The sequence below is a fragment of the Embiotoca jacksoni genome, unplaced genomic scaffold, assembly GCF_022577435.1.
Source record: "Embiotoca jacksoni isolate LCO1_2020_lvr unplaced genomic scaffold, fEmbJac1.0.p SCAF_30, whole genome shotgun sequence".
Taxonomy (NCBI): Eukaryota; Metazoa; Chordata; class Actinopteri; family Embiotocidae; genus Embiotoca; species Embiotoca jacksoni.
The window spans coordinates 2,326,968-2,350,829 of record NW_027185382.1 but is presented as its reverse complement, the minus strand read 5'-3'; the positions used below and the strand labels follow the sequence as shown (position 1 = coordinate 2,350,829).

Here is a 23,862-nt window from a genome sequence, read left to right as displayed (position 1 = left end):
CTATCGCGTTTCTTATCTTAAAGTGAGGATGTTTATCGGAGCGCTTCACAGCACACCTATTAGTCAAAAGAACTGCACACTTGCAGGAGCACAATAGAAGTCATAACACATTCAACCCAAGCTAATCTTGTTAAAAAAAAAAAACCATCTATTCACTGCACAGCGCAGAGGAACTCAACTGATATTAATAGACCTGAATGTTGTTGCGAACCTTCATTTAATCAAACGTGCAGCAGACAATGCCACAGCGACTGAAATCAGATAAAATCCATAATATTCTCAAGCAATGCATAATTAAAGTGATTTTTTTGCAGCACAAGACATTTAAATGAGTGTGTGAAAACTCTGAATAACAATAGCGGTAATTAAAACATTACACAAGACCCCAATGAAAAAGACTCAGCTCTTAAACACAGCTAATTGCTTCTAGGAATGCAGATAATACCCCATTTAGTCCAAATTTCAAGAATACGTATCACAAGTCCCATAAAGCACTGCATATCCATGTTGTGAAACCACAGCATCCCAGGTGGGAGCAACCTAAATTGTTTATTGCAACGATGCATCTAAAGGAAAAAGATAGATTCATTACGTAAAGTGTGGAGTTTCTTAGAATACGTTCTAGCTTCATATTTAACCTTGAACGCATCAGAAAAAGAAACACGAAGGCTTATCGTGAGTAATATGTGGAGAGGGAAGCAGCACTCTTCAGTGTGCATGGGAATGCAGCGCTGTGAGTGGCTGAGAAAACGACCTTGAGGGAGCATCAGTAAAAGGCTTCATTAAACCATTCGATTAACCTCTTCCTCTCTTAAGCTCCATAAAACCGACGTGTGTATTTTAACCACATGAATCAGGGCTGCAGTGTTCGGCGTTTATAGGACTGGGGAGGACGAGAGAGCCGCTGCCAGACAGAGTTAGTGAATCCTCACCAAGATAAACAAGCAGGTGTAGATTTGTGTCACAGGGCACAGGCAGCGTCGCCTCCTTAGCTAATTGCTTCGGGGAGTTCATGTTCGCCGTCAACTCCTCACTGACAAGTACCGTGATGATCAACAGGACACGTTGCCATTGTCAGACCTGCGACTTCGTGCGAACAATCAAACTCTCATAGATGCGAGCAGATTTTTGCCAATTACAGCACATGAAAGGGAAGCACTTGTGCCGTGACTACCTCCTGTTTTAGCCTCAGATTCTTCATTGTTTGCACCCCACAAGCTTTAATCAAGAATTTATTTGAAAAACAAAACAAAATTTCAATGAAAAATTAACAAGAAAAACCAAATTCCAGCACTGCATGAAGCTTCCAATGAAGGTTTCATGGATTGATTTATTTACGCACTAACTGCTCCTTTCAGATATTTTGGGCCGTAAAGTGACCTCTAATAGATGGATTAGGCTCAGTCGCTCACTTCAGAGGGCACACAAATATACTTTGAGAGTGTATTAGATCTCTTTGGAGCTTAGCATGATCAAATTATTGCATTAGACCGGTCATCTTATCCAATTAAAGTTGTAAAACGCATGGCTCTCGCCCAAGCGAGACGGCAGATCCTTGGGGCGTTGGAGGGTTTGCGGGAGGCTGAACCCAATCCACCTCCTCATCGACAGAACAGGCCTCGCCACATACTTCAGCAGCGGATTATAGCCTTTCATCTTGCTCAGACCGCCGGCAGCACACAGGCGTCTTTGAGGCCAGATATGCCTTGTAGTAACATCAGCAAGGTCCAGATTTGTAAAGCTGTTTCCCAGCTTTGCGCTCCTGTGGTCTCTTTCTCTCTTTCGCATGTATATAGTCACTCATTTATTTCCCTCTCACTTAACCTTCTTCATAGGGGTGCAAGGACATTTTCCTCTATCTGTCCTCCTAAATGACACATTTGTGAAACACTTAAAGTCTCTTAAAACGCTTCTGGAGACATTTCTAAAGTCTTAACTTGAAGCTGTTGCTGCCATTTTTTATTGACTCCAGTGATTAGTGGCTGAAAAACTATTAATAGGGTAATCAATTATAAAGATTTGAAACAGAAGCTCAAATGACACAAGGGGATTTACACTGATGAAGGACAAACATTAAAAAAAAAAGTACACTTCAAAAAGTAACATATTCAGGCAGTTTTTGATGGTTCTTCTAAATGCACAATCCTAAATCTTCAAACCACCCTTGTCTGATCAGGCAAGGACAAATAGGCAGAAATGTTGAGCTCTTACAGGACAAAACTGGTCAATTTTCAATTCTACCCACAGGCAAATTCACTTACACAAAGCAAGTCCTATTACCTATAATCCCTCAGCTAAGTGCACATCTGATCTGACCTCCACTTTCTATCTCTGCCTTGCGAAGTGACTTTGCTCCATGAACATGACAAATAGCTTATTGATCAGCAGATGTCGTCGTTAATGTCCTTTCGGCTTGAGCTGCAGCTGCCTGCTCCACGCAACCTGTCCTAAGCCCCGAGCATCTCCAGCTGAGTCCCCTGCTTCCTCCCCCTTCCACACCTCCCCACTTCCCAGTTGCTCTGAGCGGGGCCCCCTGCCTGCCTCCTCGTCCCTCCCTGTCCTCCAAGGTGTGGAAGGGGTCACAGACAAACGCCATCTGCTCCAGCAGGCAGAAAATGGCAGGTGAGGCCAGCTTTGGGCCATGTGACCTGGTAGAGGCCAGCCACGGTGTGCTTGACCCACTAAAAACAAGGTCAGAGGAAGATTCAGGTGCAAAAAAAAAAAAAGAAAAAGCTGAGCACAGCAACAAATCAAGAGTGGGAACACAGAGATAGAGAGAGAGAGGGAAAAAAAAATCTAATCCACATTGTTTTAATCCACAGGGAAGATTACACCGTCACGGTGCCTTGACACAGCAGCTTGTCAGAAAGAGGTCATGCAAACTCACTCCCCACCCGTCATGCTTTTTAACTCTGCAGAGCATCCATATGTCCCGCCCATACATGTCTGTCACTCAGCAGACGTCTATAATAAACTCCATTTTCCTCCACAGACTTGGATTTGACTGTGTGTCACCAGGACATCAAGGCCACCACTAATGAGACTGCAGACATTTAAAAAGACATTTCATCACGTTTAATGAGAGCAAACAAACGATGAAGAATCCCCGGGTTAGACTCTGACTGTACGTCGTGTCTGATGGTGCCAAGTTTGGATCTGCTCCATCTGATGTTGACACTGTGCCGTGGAGCTTTTGTTTCCGTCTGTCAAGGAAGTGGTCACATTGAATGGAGGGAGCAGGAAAGCCCGGCCAGCATCCCACTGGGGTTTTGTACTCCGTCGGGCAATGATGCTGAGACGGAGTGCAAGAGACAATATGTGTGTGTGTGTGTGTGTGTGTGTGTGTGTGTGTGTGTGTGTGTGTGTGTGTGTGTGTGTGTGTGTCTGTGCGTGAGGATGTCGAGGATACAGCAGATGCTTTTGACGGACGATTAAAAAACAAGCTGAAAATGATCTTTAATTAGATCCACGTAATTAAATATCTATGCCTATTCTTTAGTATAAACTCACCACCTGTAGGCATAAAATGTGGCACTGACCCATTTATAGCTCCACAGATGGTATTAACTTGGCAAGAAACAAAATGTTTAAAAATGTCTGTAAAAGATCCAACTTTTGTAACATATGCCTCATCTGTCTCTGCTTTTGATTCATGCTCCAAACAATCACAACATCTTTTTCATGGTACCACCAAAAGTAGCCTGTAGTCTCTGTATGGTCTTTCTAAAGGGAAAAACATACTGACCACAACAAAGAGAAAATTGTATTGTCTGTTTATTGGAAGTAACGACGTGGATATTTAATATACCAGCATCCTCGCTGGTTAAAAAAAACGTAATGTGGTTAAAAAAAAGAAACTATAATTGTCCAATCTGTGTACTTCACCAGTGTGAAACTACCCAATAATATGGTACAATGAGAGACATGAATGTAGTAGGTCACTGGGTCATGAAGTCAGGATGCAGAGAACTAGAGGAATGTAAGGGCTTCTCTTTCTCCTCTTGACGGATTGATGGGCCCCATATTCAGAGGGGTGGTTGAGGGACATCTCCAACATCGTGAGACGATGCCCAATACGTGGAAGGAGGCGTTTTTTGTTTTCCTTGAGGTCTATGTTTTAGCTGAACAAAAGGCTTGGTGAGGTCATTTATCACTGTCACCACTCTGAATCGAACAACACTCGAAAAGAAATGAGAACAAATCCTGCCTGGTGGTTTGTTGGTTGAAATAACTGAGCTTCAAACACTGGAAATATTCAAAGCATTGGCTGAATTTGCACTGACTTGTTTTCAACATCGAGAGGGTTACATCTCAACTATGCAGACCTTCTTGCAGTAGTTTCTGCCACAGTGGAGGACAAAATAGCTCTGTAATGTAAATAGCGCTTCCCTTCAGACAAACTTCAACCACAAACACTGGGCTCACCAAGCTCTTATTTTTGATCCTTCGAAAAAAGAATTGAAGGATGTTTTTCAAAAGGCAAGAACTGATTCAGGTTTGGAGTGACTTTACACTGCACAGCTTCTCTCTGTCAGGGGCATTTTTACAATATTCAGTTTCAAAGCCACTTATTTTAAACTTGTGTCCCATAAGTGCATTCAACATTACTTTGACACTAAATCAAACACACAGTTGTACAAGGCAGGAGGGCACTATAGAGGATAACAATGAATTCTGTCTGAACACACCTTTACAAAGGCACACACAAAAAAAAACAAAAAAAAACATACAGCACAATTAGCATTTGATGCCATTAAAGCACAATTTTACAAATAAAAAAAAAAATGACATTAACCTTGACTGTATCCCCAAAGGAATTTAAGCAACACTAGGGTAAGCGATTCAGATCGAATACAGTAAAAATTTAGGTTAAGACAGCCTCTCCAGTCACTCGGTACAAGTTCATGGCTTTAAAACGAGCTGGTCCTCTGTCCCAAATACAGGTCAGTTCGTACAGAGACACCCTGGCTTTTCTAAGTAGCTGTTAGGTCACTCAGAGGATGTCTTATAAAGAGGGGTGGGGATGACTTGGACTGGGGGGGGGGCATTCCTTTACACATCACTTCCTTTTTTAAGGGGCTGCCCTGGCCTAGTAAAGGGGATGGTCAGTGGTCATTCATCCCCCTGCCACCCACCCTGAGACCCCGATCCTCCTCTGTCCGACCCCCAACCTCTTTCTGCTCACTCAGGGGGAAAATTACTTTGAGCTGGGGGACTACTGCTCCATTGAGATGGAGAGAGGGCTGTACAAAAGAGGGTGAAGTTTAAAAAATTGTCTCTCTTTTCTACAGGGGCGGTGCATCACTGGAAAGGGCTAGGATGATAGGAGCACGGAGGGGACAAGGTCATTAGATTGGCATCTCCATAAGCTCTTCATTCCCATTGTCTGGGCAAATCTGCTCCAAAGGACCTCCATGAGAAATGCCCCCAGTCAACCCCACACTGGGCCCAGAGTCTCCCCTTTGTCTGCCACTTTTAGTGGGCTTCCAACACAAAAAGCATTTCTCAAGAACAGCGTACAAAGCTTGTCTCGCACTCAAACCAAACAACATTGTTCTGCTGCCTCTGGCTGGGAATGGATTGCAGGCAGCTGCTGATATCCTCTGGCAATAAAACATCTGCCCCAAAAAATGTTGAGAAGCCTCTTACCTTCGGACATTTCGGCGCTCCTCCTCGAGCTGTTTGAGAAGCTCGTCGATGCATTTGTTGGCGTCCATGTATTCCTGCCAAGGAGAGAGGAGAAAGGCTTATGCAGATGCTCACTCTGAATCACAGGAAGACCTCAGCCCACACCCTCATCCTAAACAGCTGAACCAAATGATACTAACAATTGATCAAATGTGAGCATGAGGTGCTGAAAAGTCATGACGACACACTGTATCCTCACTTTGCTCTGATAAATGTGCAAAGAACAGCAAAGCAGACCAGAAGTAGGTGTGATTAATCAGTTTAGTCTCCCTCTCTCTCTCTGTGTAACTCCAGGAGCACCTCAGGGTAACTTCTAACGGCTGGCCCAGAAGCGAGCCCAGCTGTGTAATGTCAGCCGGGAATAGCCCACACTCACAAAACGTGCGCTACTGAGTTACAACGAGGACGAAATGAGCTAAGGCTAAGAGCAGAATGGAAAAAACAGATGTCAGGATTTCTTGGCTTGGGCCTAATGATTTGCTTCTTCGCGGTCCGACTACATATAGCAGGAGGGGGTTGCAACTGTAAGAAATAGGCCACATAGGCACCATATTTCAAACATCTGCGTTTTCCAGACACTACCTACAGTACATAACACAGCCAGTTGTGACTTGCTGCTGTCAGATCACTGCAGTCGAGGTTTAAGACTAATTAATTAGATGTTTGCTTGACAGCTCCTGATGCATCTCCTGGGTAAATGGTTATCTCAGTGGGACAGATGCTCTGCATTGATTTCCAGATATTCTGGTCATGTGCTTGCAGAGTGTAATTGAATAATGGGGATTCCCATGAAGAGGTAACTAAACCAGGAGTCTCAGTCTAGGAGAAAAAAAAAGTTTCTGAGCTATTCATTTTTTTGTCCTCTTGTCAAAGTACACATAAAACCTTTTTCACATTTATTGTGACTGCAGCTCCCTCGCCTGCTCCTCGAACATACTTGTCTTTGCTGCTATTGTAATCTCAGTTCTGTAATTAGTCACTGGGAAAAATAAATCCCTTCTGTGAGACACAAACTGATTCTTTTAAAAGAGAATTTGCAGAAAAGGAAAAACAAACACTGGGGCTGCAGTTTTCAAACTTGGTGGAGAACCCCTGCTGTGATACAGTACAATAACAGAAAGCAAAAGTTTGCTCTATATGGAAATGGGACTCTTATAACGATGCACTATATCATAACAAGACACCACACTCCTTATAATGCAACCAAAAACAGCAACACAACAAATACCAGCCTCCTCTGTGACACGGGCTGCACTTGTTTTCATTCACAATCCTTCTTTGATCATGGAAACATGCATACTATTTCACAGCCAAAGAACTTTTAATAATTTGCCTGCAGCAGACTGATTCTGACCTCCCTCTGACCCACCTTTGGAGCCCGACCAGACTTAAAGTACTTCTGTTATCACTGCATGGGCTTTTTTAACCTGTGGCCTTGAGAGCAAACTCTCAACATGCCAGATGTGCAGCTGCTGGTCTAAATACAGTAAGTGCAGTTGTTTTGTCTCCTCCTGTGCTGCTGCCTCTCAAGCAGTTAAAGCACTTAATGTCATGTGAGCCTGCCACTCGAAGACAAGCATCAAAACCAGCTTGCCAGGAGATGAACATGGCAAAGGGCCCAGGCTTCCTGCGGAGTTGCCAGTCAAGGGCGCTCTTGTGGCCATTAGGCAAACCGTGCTGACGTACAAGCGCGACAACAGATCGATGCTGAACAGTGTGGTGCAGCATTTCCCAATTTCTGTCACATTTTCCATTATCTTTCAAAAGATAAGAGAGACTGACAACAAAATAAGATCACCTCCTACTCTCCCCATCTTTCATCATTGTTTTCATTAATTTCAACCTAATCAGTGTGACATGTTTCATGTCTGGAAAGCAACCAATTACAGTGTCTAACAGCAGTGCCCCAAAGCCATCTGTTAGTCTCGGAGTGCCACAGCACGCAGCCTGGATGCCACTCACACCCAAGCTGAAAGGCCATTAGCGTTCGGCTAAGTTTCCAAAGTTAAATTTACTGTTGGCATCCAACAGCAGTTAATCAATAGCAAAAACAATGACAAATGATTGCATTCACGTTGCTATTTGAATTCATCCTAACCGGGTGGGTGGATGGAGAGAAGCTGGTCGCTGTGGCATGAGTTTTGCAGTTAAATATCAGAGATGTTGGTTTTCAGTAGTAGCAGGGAGGCTTTTTGAGTTATTAATTACAAAACACAGTTGTCAAAATAATTTTGCACAATATTCAAGAAACCAGACCCAAATGTGTGACTTCTTCTGGAGCAACCAAGAAAGCTGTCTGGGGTAAAACGTCTGTCTCCGAGAGACCATTAGCAACGCGATCCCATAATGATTACGGCTGCTGCACAAAGGGCAACCTTCTTCGTGAAAGCCCCATGTCGGGGGAAATATTTACAGGCCACATCAAAGTAAAGTAAAGCTGCCTAAGTCTGTGTTGTCATCACGTAGACCTCTTCCTAATGACAGGGCACTGAAATAATCCTCAGCACACATGAAGGAATGCAGAGAATGCAGCATGCGTGTTGTCATGTGAAACGGGGAGGGTATTTAAAGCAGAGATTTAAAGCATGACTCACGTATGTAATGCCGCGTGTTATATCTTCAGCCGGGCATTATTTCTGACGGTTTTACGGCGAGAGTGAAAGCTGTGCCGTTCCCATGAGGCCCGGGTACTCACGTGTGGACCGAAAAAAACAAAACTGAATTTACTGACCTGAGACTTTATCGAAGGCATATTTCTCAGGACTGGTGCTCTGGCGACTGAAGCCCAACAATTCCTCACAGTGGTTAAAATGTCGTAAGAGCTGTAAGCTCATAAAGAGTGCGTAATCACCTCAAAGTATACTAAATCATGAAGAGGCTTTTAAATTCTAATATACTTCCAATGACAGCAGAAAGATGTGGAGACCATCAGCAGATTTTGTGCTGCATCAAGTGAAATAAGTGACAGATTGCCAAAATTAGTTATCTTGTATCGAACCAATGGGTGCTATTTGAAAAAAAAAAAAAAAAAAAAAAAAAAAAAAAAATTCAGGGCTAAAAAAAAAAAAATCTAATTGCCCACTCAAGATTTCCATTTTTATTTGATATATTTTTATTTCTGTTATTTGCAGCTCCATGAAGAAGAATTATTTTCAGTTATATACACTCTCTTGCTTCAATATTGTGCTTCAAACATTAAAAGCCATTCTCGGGGTTTTCATTTAAGGCAATGTTGTCCACTCTAACTACTTCGTTGCAAATGAAACTCTGGTTCTTTCACAATATTTAATTAAAAGGCCAGTGTTGGACACAGTATTGATTTTTGCTGCTATGATGAGAGCAGAGGCCGAGCTCCTGTTAACCTGACAGGTAATGTGCTTGCTGATGTTCCTGCTCTATGACCGCAGGTTCTCAGTAATGTTTATCCGGCCATGTTTACTCATGCGTGTGAGAGCGTTTGATAAGGAGGCGCTCGGTAGCTGCTGAGGGCTCTGCCATGTGCCACGGCTTGAGTCCCATATCCCAGCCCCTCCAACTGCTTTATGAAATTTTAAAATCTGAGCACCGTCCCCCCCACCGCTTTGGCGCTGAGAAGCAGGGAGGGGATAATAAAAATAAAGAAAAAACAACACACTTCTGGGTAAAGCCGTGCAAACATGCAAACAGACTGACACTCAAACCCACTGCAATCTGGTTAAGATTAATGGTCCAGATTTCTCAGTAATAAAACATCAGATGCATTATTCATCCATACGAGCCACGCTAGCACGCTCTGCTCTTTCACACATTTGTGAAGATTAGTAGGGACGGAATCACATCCTAGACAAGCGTCTGGTTCTTATATAGGCAGCTTTGGAGGTGACTGGAAAAAATAAATAAACTTAAAGCCAGATAAAACTCTGACCTAGTTGCCGCAGAGGTCAGACTGCGTTTCTTTAAGTCTTCGCCGCGATGAGCTGCCTCCACCACCTTGATGTGTCTGCAGATCAGAGGCACAGCCTGCCGTTACTGATAAGACACCTTGTAGAGGTCTGCAGCCCCTGGGAATAAGACCCTGCCCAAGACAAGGTCACAACCTCTATCCTCTCACCCTGCGCCCCAGCCGGCCTCATCAGCCCTATCTCTGCTTTCCATGAGTTTTTTTTGCAGGCTGATGACATGCCAGCGTGCCCTCTGGGACTGTCAAACCAACTGAAAACCCTGAGCTGCACATTTGACAGAAAGTAAAGCTCCCACACGGGCTGCTCCAAGTCAAAGGTTATGCCAATAGAATGTAAGATTTCTTTCTGGCTGTTATTTTATAGCACACTTGAGAGTGGATTATGACAGTGACTTTTCAAGGTGTGGGAGATGCACCACATCTGATATGGCTGTTAATCTTGGCCTCCTGCCAAAGATACGACTGGGTTTGCTGCCAAAATCTCTGCCATTCAATACTCCAAAGTTTATACGAACATCAGTGGCAAAGATGTAAACACTCCAAATGTAATCAGCATCAATGAAAACGTATTCCCATACACCAATATAATCCATAATAACTGTGATCTTATCGTAGGGAGGCAACGAACTAATCAGGATGACTAATTGTCTCGGTGTGCAGATTTCCAGAAACCTGCTTTGGCTTGTATCAGGCCTGTGCATATCAGTCAGCTTCGGTTAAATTCATTAGTCTTATCAGCATGTTTTGAGGCTCTAAGCAGGTGATCCTTCACTGAGAGGTCTTTACTCAGATCCCCAATGACCTGGTGTCATAATATCAGCTCAGCCATCGGGCTCTCATATCCTTAGACCCTGATAGCTCCGCCGATAGCCCTGCCGGTTATCAGTGGAAAGAGTAGCTCCTTGGATTAATGCGTGTCATTTCTCTCGTGTGGAAAAAGACATCCGAGTACTGTCAGATTGATCTGGAGGACAGGATTTGGTATCAGTGACAGACATGATCCCAGGTATTTTCATCCAGTTGTGTAAAGGACGACAGCTTCCTGCAGCAAAATGATTTGATAAATTCATGGAGGAAATTGTTCATTTTTGACAAGATAGAATAAAGATTTGAACGTGGAATGAGTTGAGACGAGGTCATGACCAATTACTCTTTGTGGCTTCTCAGGAAGATGCACACTTTTCTATCTGTCTCAGCTCAGTATCACAAGAAATGACATCCATATTAGACTATTTCACATGTCAAGATTTACTCTCATGTTTATCTTTCCTATTCATTCTCAATAAGATAAAACTTTAAATTCTTACTACGTCCCAGCTAATGAACTGTCACTCAGTAAATGATGCTGAATCTGAGCTGAGTACTACACTGCTTGATTGTACCTAAAACCTCAATGACTGTAAGGCTTTGGAGGCTCACACAGTGAACTCATTGAGTTGAGGACATTCATGTAACAAATGCCTCCAGTGAGCAGGATATTCTTCATCTCCCTACCTGCCTCAGATGGAGGAGTGTCAAGGACTATGGATTACTTGAGATACAAAAGGGAGCCTGTTCATCACCTCGGGGTGAGTTTCACCAGTTTGGGTTATCTGATGTTCTTCCTCCAGCAGCACCTACGGCCGGGCCCAGCCCAAACATCAACACCTCGCCACCGTCAGGAATCCAAATCCCCGCAGATTATCTTTCCAAACATTAAGATACGTCCAGCGTTCAAATAACCCCTCGTCTGTTTGGGCTCCTCCTCTGCTCTTTGGGGTTTGACAGAGTGAGCCATTCATGCCTTTTGGGAACAGTGGCAAAGCTGTTCACAGCGCAAATCTCACAGGGGAGAGGTGAAAAAGTAGCCGAGGAATGAAATACATCGGAGCTGACATCGCTATTCGATCACTTCCACAGAGCTACCTATGTGGAAGAGAAGGTGAAAGCATCAGACAGACCATCATAGTATATGTGCATTTTCAAGGTCGTTTTTTTTTTCCTGAGTCTTTTAATCAAGACAAGTCATGCTCTATGTCATCCCAACAGGAAAATTTGAGTGACAGTAGCTTACATTTCAAAATAAAAGCCCCTCAGAATGAATCAATGAAAAAATAAAAAAGATTACAAAGGGGAAATATAGCTCGTCATTGATCTATATGGCACTGTGAATTGAATGAATCTCTTCCCTTTTGCTCTCAGACTTTTAAATCTGCGAAAACACCCATCAGGGAGGAGCAGTGGAGGAATGCGGCCTTTAGAAATAAAAACAAAAACACAGTGTGTCCATGCTGGTCCTGATGTTTCCAGACAGGATGGGAATCGAGGAAACAGGGAGCGCACAGCGGCTGGAAGTCTGTTGTGCGCCTCTGCCCAAAATTTTACAAGCCTGGGGGTTGCTGGGTTTTATTATCATCTGGGGGCCAATATTCAGCCAGGTGTACTTGGAGAGGGAGGGAGAGTGGCGATGACAGAAATGAAAAGGAAACCTGGACCTGACAACCCACAGGAGCACAAGGAAAATAGGGAGGCTGCTGAGAGAGACAGAAAGCCAGAGAGCGTCAGAGGATCAGAAACAAAAGCAGCAGAGAAATTGAAAGATAAACCCTCAGCTGCTCTGTAAGGACAAACAGATACTAGAAAAACAGAATTGTTAAATGTGTTGGGACCATGATTCATGGCCATACTGCACTGTAAATAAAAAAAATATTGATTGATTGAAAAAAGACACAGCTAAAGTAGGGGGTCAGCATTTTGACTTCTTTTTTTAAACTGCAGTTTGCACAGATTACAGGGGGAACGTCCACCGTAATGTGGACTGCAAAACACTGCCGATGATATCTATGATTTAATCTAAACATCACTCAGGTCCACAGCAAAAGGAAAGTGAAAAGACGTATGAGAAGAGACAAAAAGAGCATGAGAGAAATCCTTTGGAAAGTGACAAGGGAATGGGCAGATCAGAGCGCAGGGCTGATGCTAAACAGATGTTAGTTGGTTCACAGGGGGAAGCTGGGCTTCTGTTTATGTAGGCCTTGACAGACAGGCACCACACCTAACCGAGCCGCACTGTAAAGCTTTTGCAAGAGCAGAGAGGGTTGATCACGTAGTAGTAACTCTGTTCCTTTACGGGAAATTAGGCATATTATATATTCAGCAAAAAGTCCTCTGCAGGATCCACTCAGCATTATCTGCACTTAAAAGCTCGCCCTTACAGAGTTTCTCACCTCGTCTCATTACAGTATTCTTTGTGTCATCATGCCAATGCTTACTTTAAACTCTATTGAAGCTCTCCTGTTGGCTTGTCTATGTACAAAAAAAAAAAAAAAAAAAAAAAAAATGAAGATACCTAAAGCAACCCGCAACGCAAGCTTGTTTTATGACCTGAAAGATATATATATATATATATATATATATAAACATTACCTACTCTGCTAAAGTTCAGCTGAAAGGATAAGATGAGATATCCCCGCTAACAAATCAAAATCCACAAATACAGCAAAATCTCTCCACCAACAAATTCATGACCTCCAAGCGTGTGTTTTTGCAGAGATATTTCTTGCCTGGGATACTTTGTCAGAGTCCCTGACAGTTCATGTGCATTAGCTTCAGGACTCAGCTTTATCACAGCTTCTCCTCTGTTTAATCCAGAGGCTGATTTATTGACGCGGCCTGTCTGCACGTTGAGTTGGTCGACCCAGGTGCCGGGCAGATGTCGACGCAAGCGTGGAGGCAAAGAGTTGCATTCCTGCTCGAGAGAGCATTAATGTCAGCTTCTGATTTTCTTTCCTCTCCGTCTTCCTGCCGTGGGATGGGGGAGCGAGATTGCCCCAGAGGCATGCAAGAAAGCATAACCAGTGAAATGGTAATGTGACAAGAGAAGGCTGTTTGTTTGCGCTCCTGTCATCCACAAACCCACCTGTGCCACTCATGCTTATCAGATCCCCATTTTCTATCTAACTTGACAGTGACAGAGAGCGGATCAAGATACAGTGGGATGATTTCTTTTTTAAATGGGGGATGGAAGGTGTAGTAAAAGAATAATAATGAGAAATGTGAAAAGAGATGGGTTGTGGTGACTTTTGACCTCTGCTGCAGGACTCAGTGCAATGATTATTCCCGTGGTCATGAATTATTTCTGTGGCGATGCAGAGGGGGTGATCACCTTGTTTTTGCTCAGCGCATCTTTCCAGACAGACTGTGGCGGTGGCAGCAGCCTGGAGGCTAACAAAGTAGGCTTTTGGCCAAAAGGTTGCCAGTTTGAATCTGAAAGCTAACCAGAAGAGAAAATTGCGTGGGGAAAGTGAATGAGTAATTTCACATTTCCCTAAACAGATAAGTGCCCCTGACTGGTTTGGGGAACCAATGGAGGTGACCAGCAGCCAACAATACACGACGGCAGCAGTCCTGGCGTGGGTGGTGTAAATCTCGGTGAACCCCCACACCCCAGCGTTGCTGTAAATAAGACTGTCCTCAGTGAACTCGCCTCGGTGAATAATACATGTTAGACGATGCCTTGTTTGGTGCATGTTTTAGTGCCTTCGATGGAAAGCAGCACATAGGAAGTCAACTTTAAACTTGATTTCGAAAAGGTAAGTTTAACCAAATGACAAAAACATGTTTTCAGCTTCAGTCATGAAGATGGTTTTAATTACTCGCCCAGATTGGACATATCTGTCTCCGAGCTTTCTGCCTCTGCCCCAACTCAATTCTCGAGCAAATCATCTTACCTGATCCATTATGGCTACCAGTTAGTGCCGTGTAACTTTGGTTCAGTGAAAAAACACCTCCCTGCTGCAGCTGGAACTTGACAACAGTGAAGTTTTGGGACAGCAAACCAAACAATGCCGTAAAAGTACTGAAAAGCTTTGTGGAGCTGCAGCGTTGGGTAATGCATCTGTGGAAATCTCCCCTTTTTTTCCACTTCCACATTGTCATTTGACCCACACCTGGCATAAAACATAGTCACTACTGCAGCATTAAAGTCACAACCACATAAAATTGTTTAATTAGTGTGTCTTAGAGAAAATCATGATTCGCCAGACATAACTCAGTATATCATCAATACATTTTGTGATTATCCCTGCCCTCCACTCTGTTAAACAGAACAAATATCATCGTGCTCTTTTTGTCAGTTACATGAATCTGACATTTGTGCAGTTTAAATCGCATTTTCAATAAACCTGGACTGGAGAACTGACATGCACATTTCAGACACAAACTGGGGCCTGTTTTAACAAATTTGCGAGGTGCTACGTGGAAGATAAAATCCTTTGCTCTCATGTTCACTTTCACACTTTGACACACTGCACTTGCCAAAACTTGCAACATAAAACCTAAGGCCTTGTACGACTTGCAAATGGTTCTGCAGTGAAATGTGATGCTGACGCCATTTGCGTTCTGCATGTACGAACCGCTCAAAAATATTTTTTGTGAAACAGGGCCTCATACAGCTGACAGTCCACAAAGCTCACTGGAGGTTGTTTTGGTCTTATATTTCAATTTTCATGTCAGTGAAGTGATTTTGGCAGAAAGAGATCATCTCCACGCTACTGCACCCATTTTATGGGTTAATGTGAACAAAGACCTCTCGAAGCAGCGGCTCACCGCACTCTGTCAAGTGATCTGAGAGAGGACTGAGAGTCCAATAATTCAGCAGCATGAAATATTTAAATCGACCATCATCGACTTTTCAAAGGTATTATTGGAGCCTTTTTACGATCAGAGTTCTTCCAGGTTGGGAAGGAATTTCAATATGACTGTGGGGCCAACCGCACACTGTATTTACACAGTTAATGGCACTAAATCCTTGTTATCATCTCAAGTGGAGTCTTATTTTTAGCAGCCATATTTGTTGTATTTCATCCAGATGGGAGCTGGGGAAGAATTTGACATCAGTGCTGGTTCTCATTAAGCCTTTCAGATGAGGTGACATCAGTGGACTTGAATACTCTCTCGTAACGGGACTGAAACACTGGATTTCTCTGTGAAGAACTTACAGAAATAGAAATATAACCAGGGTGTCAAAGGTCCATCTGATAAATAAATCATATTTTCATTATCACCATAACTGACTTTCCTAACAGGAACCTCAATTCAAATATTTGTTTGTGTAAAAATTTCACTTTGTGGATTTCATATCATGAGATGTTTGGGCTCTCGAACGCTGAGGTATTTTAGGATCAGAATGTGATAGTTCCGCTACTGTGGGAAAATGTCGCAGAGCAAGGTCTTGAATTTCCTTAGCTTAGGCAAGCTATTTGCTCTTACAATAACAACACTGTTCTGTCATTATTATTTGTTTACTCAGCTAGCCCTCTTTATCTGGGGCACCCCCCCTTTGAGCAAATGCGCCTGCATTCTCTGAACCCTCTGGAAGCCATTTCCCAACCAGAGCCCTCCAATAGGCCGATTGAAGTGAGGTAGCGGCTTCATTCTGAGGTTACAATAGCTCACCCATCAGATGCCCTCTACCCCTGAAAGCATTACCTTCAGCATGAGCTGTTTACCATGGCATTATACAGGACATGCTGGAGCGTTCTGCTTTGTTCCCCTTGTAGGTCAGAAGTTGGACTGACCACGCTGGCTGTAATATTCATGGGGGTGAACAGGCAATATCCACTCCATGGTAGGGTGAAAACTATGGCTCAAACATCTTTCAGAATAATAGTTTGGCATTGTGGCTTAAAATAATAATAAACCATAATAAATTATTATTTACACATTAGGTCATTTTTTAGTAAAGTGTTAAGTCAGTGCTCATTACGGCATTAATTAAGGTTAGTTAATCTAACCTTACAGTAAAGTGTCGCCCCCTTCTCATATTTATTTGTTCAATAGCTGGCAGCCTTGCTTAATATACAGGCTCGTAAAAGAGGGGGGTCAGATAGAAGGTTATGAGCGTATTCAATAGTTTATTTGGAGGAAATTGTTGCTTTCTGTATTTTTGGGTTGCATGTAAGACGCTGATCATGCTCTTTATGCAACGAGGCCTGAAAGAAACTAACTGAAAGTTAAATCTGATGAGAAAAACGAAGAGCCTTCAGCATCGCCTCATTTCAGCCTCTTTCCAGATAAGAGGTCCATTTACTGTGAAACGTATCCTAAGACCTCTCAAATGCTTTCCAGGCTCCTGGTGTACACAGACTCCATGTTGGAGTCGAGCCATGCAAGCTGTAGGGGAAGTGGGTCAGGGCAGAAAGGCTTAATAATGCACTAATTCAGTCTGAGTCTCACGGCCCCCTCCTCAATGCTTCAGGAATATGACAGGGGAGGGGAATGCCTCCAAAATAAAACCTGCTTGTAGGTGAATACACTGGAGGGGCAGGGTTGTGTTGCAATATTCAACAAAGGGTAAATACAGACTGCTTTGTTGGGCTGTTAACATATCTGAGCCATTTTCAGCAAATTGATGATAATCCCAAAGAAATTAAGCTAATGAAATAATAATAGGAATCTTGTTTGCACTGCATAATTTCCGACATGGAAGTTTACAGCCTTCTCCAGCTGTTGTGCCAGATGGATGTTGGGTTGCGGTTCGATAGCCCTCTGGCTGCCACGGGTTTCCACAATAGACAATAGCCCCTCAGTGACCACTGTGACCACACACAAAGGCAACCGTCGACCACTGACACCGCAGACAATCAGCCCTGAGGGTCAAACGCTCCCCTGCAAAGCATCCCTCATTCAATCCAGCTCACCTGAGGCTCGGTGCGCCTCATAAAACCCCAATCACTGCTCGGATGTCTGGCCACGGAAAGGGTCCCGGAAAATCATTGAGTGCCACAAGCACATCACCATAAAGTTGAGTTATGGACTCATGAAAGGCATGTAGATCATATGATTTCTTTAGAAAGTGACTGAGACTCAATAATGTGAGTGGCTCCAGCAAGCCGGATGACTCGCACAGACAAATGTTACTACATGCAGATGATATTGATTGTTCTCAAGGATCTCTGGTACAAATAGCCTGTCTTTTAATGACAAAGCCGAGCTCCCAAATGACTTTATCTCCAGAATCAATCAGTGATATTAAAGGATGAAAAACCACTGCAAAATAATTTACCTTATTTTAGCTGAATTTAACTTACAGAACAAAAAGGAGAGACAATTTCATTTTTCAAATCTAAGTGGAAACATTTTATCGTCTTCGTTTCCAAAAAATCTGCATTTGTTTCTAGAAATCGAGGTAATCTTTCGTGACAGAAGGCAGATCTTCAGTCTGCTGGAAGGACCAAGAAGAAGGACTCGGGATGGAGACTTTTTGCAGCGTATAATTGGATCGGCAGAAATGGCCAACCTTCCAGCCACTGACTCTTTATAATGGTGCGCAATCAAACAGTCGCTGCATGGGCTTCCTTCTAATCATTGTAATAACGCTGCTCTGCACCTCATATTGATACTTGGCATTTGAGATAAAATGCCAACAGTCGCCGGGTTATGGTGAGCACTTTGAAGCCCTGAGATAACACAATTGTAAACTGTGTGGAAAAGAAGCTTGCTTTAAATGCTTGATTCCTAACCCGCAGCGTAATTAGAAAACGTTATGGTCTACATTAGCAGGCAAAGGAAAAGATTGATGCAGTCTACCTATCAGCCCTGACAGCAGCCGATTTAAACAGTGGGACTGGCATGAAGATCATTGCCCCCCGACTGTGAGGCCGTGGCGGAAGCGTCGCCGGCAGGCGAATGTGGGGAACTGGACTGTACTCAACTCCCCGCTTCCCTCGTGCTGACTTTTCACAGAGCAAAGACAAGGGTAGCATCAGCTGCAAACGCTTCTGACAGAGCGCATTAGCCACGTCAGAGAAAATCAGGTCCCCTGCAAACAACACCTTGTTATAATGCAACGCACTGCAGCACTTTGAGGCAAGACAGATCTTGGCTTTTGTTGCATGTGCTCTGTTGCCGTGTTTGCATATGAGCAAGTTCCAGCGCAGGATATTGTAGCAAAACATTTCTGGGAATGGCTTACACTATGAAAATAACCACTGGCCATTTTCTGTAAAGTATGTCAGGCAGAATTAAAACCATTTTCTCACGACGAGTAACAAACCAGAAAGCTTCCTGTTATCAGAGGAGCGACCCTATACACCAAAACACACTGAATTTCCAACATAGGAGTGTTACATGCGGGTTCAAACACTTGTGATGATGGGTTATTCTTCCACAGCTCACATCATGCGGGTAAAATTACCCAAACAGTGCATTCTGGGAGATAATAGGAGCCCATCATGACACAGAAGTTAGAGAGCTCCACACAGGGCTGCAGGCTTTCCCTCGGGGCTCAAACCCTGTGACGCATCACACAGCCAGGCAGGTGATCTTTTGTTTGGGAGGCAGAAGATGATGAACTATTCACACACACACACACACACACACACACAGTAACTGAGCACAATATGAGTGCATAGACCACCAGTGCAGGGAGGAAGACAACTGCACAGAGAAAATCCAAAGAGATGTCAAACAAATAAATAACGGATAACAAAAAAGAGAAAAATGAAAGAAACCTGTGCTGCAGGCTTTCCCCCCAGTGTATAGGCAAAATACAGGAACACTATTGTATTGTCTAGCTCTGCTGCTGGGGCCCGACAGGCCCTTTAATGCTGAGGAGCCGTCTGTACTCAGAGGCTGTCATCAAAAGAAAAGCGGGACCAGAGGACGGTCGGTCAAGGGCCAGGCCACCGCAGGGACACAGCCAGCTGGAGCACCTGGAGTCCAGAGCAAACACGCAGGCGCTTACACAAAGAAACACACACCAGTGATGATGCACGAACACAGCTACACACACATCAGATGATCACATGCAAGAACACACAAACCCGGGCTGTTAAGCACGTAAATTTGCTTACACGTGAACAGGCATTGATGGTCAGAGTACACATGATTGCACAACTGCTAAACACAGGTAGGAACAGTAAGCACACGAATAACACGCACTGCACCGATTCTCGGGATTGAACTGGTGCTTAAAGTTAAGCAAATTTTTGTTGCCGACACTGCCAAAAACTGCTCTGTCAAAGCAAATAAACAGTGTTTTTATGACTTGTGCTTTTTTTTTTTTTCCAGGTCACATTATCAGCTCATCCATTAAATGCGTTTTTAATCCAAAAGACACTGACAATGTGATTTATGAGTAACCGTAAGACTATTGAGCAAGATGCGAAACACAATCCAGTTCATTCACCTGCACATTATTAAATCTAAATCAACCTCAACAGTTATAATTACAACCACTCTTAGGTCAATATATCCGTCAGTATCTGTCAGCAGTATTTGTTTCCTGCGAGAACCGCTTCTCTCTCATTAGTGGAAAAGCCAACATTCAACAAAACAGACACCTCACTCTCTGCTGAGCAACACAACCTGCCCGGAAAGCAACGCTGGGCATTCAGCGTAGCATGAGTAACCACATGACCTCAATATTTTTGGAAGTGTTTGTCTGTCTGTTTTGGGTGGTAGCTGTTGTGGCGGTGGGACAATAATCTATGCAAAGCTCTGAAGCCGAATTTCGGATGCTGAAAGCCAATAAGGCGGTATCAAAATGAGGGCAGAGTTAATTAATCATCTCGGCTTCCTTTTCACGGCCCTCCCGTGACTGTCCCGGGGGCTTGTGCGAGTGTGTTTTGTGTGTGTGTGTGTGTATATATATGTGTATATGTGTATATGTGAGTGAGAGGCAGAGAAAGCAAGGCAGGGAAGCAGGAGGGTGGTGCAGGTTGCAGCTGGGAGATATTAGCATAAAGTAATGTGAGCCAGTAGACTGCTGAGCTGCTGTAAGCCGGCAGCAAACCTCTTAGGAAAAAACAGGAAACAACTGACACCTGCTTTATTCATTGACCGCAGGAAAAAGGAGGGAGACAATTAAAAGATTGTAGAAACTATATTATTTGATGACACTGCACTGATTAAAAACAACAAAGAAAAAAACAAATCCTGTTTATGGTATGATTGTAAATGACCATCTCACTCCCGGTATTGTGATTCCATAGAAGCCACATACAGTTTACATTACAGGTAGTTTCGCAGTATGGAGACTGCGTTTTTTTACACTACTGTTGGTATTATTAGGACACAATACAGTGAAAAAATATACCACATAAATCCTGCTGAATATCATGCAGTAAACTAGAATGTCAGAAGTAATTGTTTCTGTAAAACAGCTGTAATCAATACTTTTATATTAACCATGGATTACATGACTACTTGTATGTGAAAGCGGTCAATCATTGTCACAATACAACAGAGAATTATGATCCTCAGTTCAAATAGAAGAGTGAATATCGGATATGCGCTCATCAGGTGGACACAAACACAAATCCACGTGAATGCTGATGTTGCTTTGTGTCTGCTGGGTGCATAAATTGTTTGCAAAGAGGCTTGCCACATCAACATAACAGGTGATGTCAGTGTCAGCCAGGGGAAAGTTTTATAAATAATGCCTCAAACAAGTCTCTGCATGTTACATCATAATAACGAACATGGAATCCACTGAAGGAGCTATGACCAATGTAAGATGTTATGGTGTGCGCAGGATTCAGTGCAAATGGGTGAGAACATGCAAAAGCAGATGACTCAGATCTGAGTAGTGATTGTGACTTTGGCCTTCCCTCATATTTCTTTGTCATTATGACCATGGGCTGGTTAAGAAAGCTTTTATTTGGGCAGGCTGAGCCAGCTGAGGATGATAAAGAAAAAGCACTCCTGGACCTTTAAGGTAGTTTCCCACGCCAAACAGAACACAAAAAGTCAGCGTTTGCTTGTGGCCTCAGAGTACGTAATGTTTCATTCAATTGGCAGTAAAAGCAATGTTAATAGGAAAGAGTCTCCCGTGGCCCTGTGAGAGATTTGTTTTGATTGAGTGCAGTTTTGGTACGAACCTGTAACAGAAATATGATGGACGGTGCCATAATGCAAACAGTCGTGCCACAGTGCAATACAGCCAAAAAAGAAATACCGAAAAAAGGAACACAGTCATGTAGTTTTGCAACATAGAAGGCTTTCAGGCTGCAAAAGGGCTCAGTGGGTCAGTGTGCGTTTGTGTGTGTATGTGTGGAGGTTTGGGGTTGTTGGGTGGTGGTGGTGGTGGTGGTGGGTTTGGGGGGAGTGGGGGGGGGATTTCTAAACGGAGCACAGGGAGAGATCTGGGCATGAGAGGGAGTGAGAGAGTGAAATAGGATGGAAAAATGCAATCATGCATCCCAGCCCTCTCCAGCTCCTCATCATGTATTTCTTCCCCCTCCTCCTCCTCCATGAGCCATTAGTCACTATCCAGCTCCTGTTAATGTAATTAGATAAAGGATATATGGAGTCTCGAAGCTCAGCGGAGACATTTGTCTGCATAATTGCGTCCATGCGGTGGCAGAGGCTAAGAACCCCTGGATTTCCACAAAACACCTCTGGCTTACTCAGAAGAAGAAGGAGGAAGAGTGAAGGAAGGACAGAGAGGGACATTTAGAGAATGAGACATGGAAAAAGAGAAAATCCCCCCTAAAGTAATCCATTTTCTTTTTTTTATCTCTTGCTGTCTTTCCAGAAGAAATCCCCTTTTCTTGCCAATCCATTAAAGATGAAGCACATGTTTTCTGCTCAAAATAAATGTAGAAAAATGTCACAAATGAATGCATTGTCACATCTGAAAGCCCTCCTCAAACACAAAATATATTTTTAGATCTGGCTGCCACATTAAAATGCTGGTTTCTCCCCCCAACACACACACTGCACATTATGGCAACCATGCAATAAACTGTCATGCAGTATGTCACAATCCAGCCCAACCATTTGGGGTAAATATGTACAGATGGCAGGCAGGTCCCCTGATTCAGACCTTCTGGAGATGTATCGGAGACGTGAGGCGAACGCCATTCTCGCATCTAATTAGTGGTAGTCGCAGCTTGTCGGCTAGTGACCTACATATGGAACATGGAAAGATCGCTCCGCTCTAAATGCACCGCACACAGTCAAGAACTCCAACACTGCAATACACTGGAGAGGTGTAGACGCACACGGTGACACAAAATAGGAAAGTGCGGCTCAAAATACTTGATCTCATTCCATTTTTTTCCACCTCAATTAATTGCTTTCGGAATAAACGAGTCATCATTTAGTCACTAAAATGCACGAGGTAAAAATGTTGCCAAATATATTTGATTTACATGCAGAGAAGCAGCAAATCCTCACATTTCAGCAAAAGCGTAAACAATCAATCAGTTCTCCAAATTGTTGCCGATTAATCCCTCAGTCGACTCATTTCAGCACAACATGCACATGAAAGCACTCGTAAACAGAGGCACAACGCAAATACTGCATGCACACACACCAAATACAAACTATTACTTCATTTCCTTCCTGATGGATTTTAAACTTTCCCTCCACCAACTCTCTCTCCCCCCCCCCCCGTCCTGCACCTCTAACCCAGGGCAATTCCTGTCTCCTGTCTGGGGCACAAGCGATGTAGGTGGTAGCGGCTTTGGGCGGACTGGAGGGCAGGATGTTAGCCTGATTATCACCCCAGTCAGACCTACTTCTAGCTCCAGACAGCATGCCTCCTGCCCCAGATACCTCCTTGACGAACGGAGCGCTGGGAGGGATGGAGGGGAGAACGTATGGACCGGCACTCACCGCCAGCAGCTCCAACAGGGGGACATTTCGGATCCTCCCGCAAACAGACACGACGCCACTGTCCACGAACTGACTCATCCCGAGACCGCCTTTTCTCGTCTGATTCCTCTTCTGCCGCTTCGCTCCCCACTTCTGCCCCGGCTGCCTTGCTGAGTCTCAGCTGCTGCCTGCCACTGTGTGCATGAGTGTGTTCGCATTCGGCGGGGTATGTGTGTTGGAATGATGATGCAGCACGCAGTCGTGCAGCCTTGGCAGCAAAGTGCCTCGTCTGAATTCTTGTCTCTCCTCAGCAAGGCCACATCAGCTCTTGTCAATATTTAACCAGCAAGTCAAGTTGGATTAAATCACCTGGGCGAGACCAACAGCGGTTTGCTGCCCAGGAGAGTGCGTGTTTGTGTGTTTTTACGTGTTTGTGTGCAAAGCAGTGAATGGCTGGTGTTTGTGCATGTGTGTAAAGACATAAAACATTCACACATGTCAGCAAAGGGGTCTGTGTCAGACTCTGGGTTGGCTGTTTCTCTTCTTTATGTGACTCTAAGCTTGAGTCCAAAACTCACACTCAGTCATGATGTGGCTTCTGAACACATGATCCCTTCAATCTTACCGTTGCTGCTGCTGCTACTGCTGCTGCT

At 43.8% G+C, this 23,862-nt stretch overlaps 1 protein-coding gene across 3 annotated transcripts in view; it reads right to left on the bottom strand.

The window, feature by feature from the left end:
- The window catches only part of LOC138206978 (nck-associated protein 5-like), a 102,776-nt gene extending 79,447 nt beyond the window's left edge, over positions 1-23,329 (bottom strand). For all 3 annotated transcript variants that reach the window (XM_069163925.1, XM_069163926.1, XM_069163927.1), the window contains exons 1-2: positions 23,231-23,329; positions 5,650-5,723 (exon numbers count right to left, since the gene is read on the bottom strand). In XM_069163925.1, coding sequence (XP_069020026.1) covers positions 5,650-5,723; positions 23,231-23,308 — 152 coding nt within the window. In that variant the 5' untranslated portion in view covers positions 23,309-23,329. The remainder of the gene's footprint in view (positions 1-5,649; positions 5,724-23,230) is intronic.
- Positions 23,330-23,862: the final 533 nt, after the last annotated feature.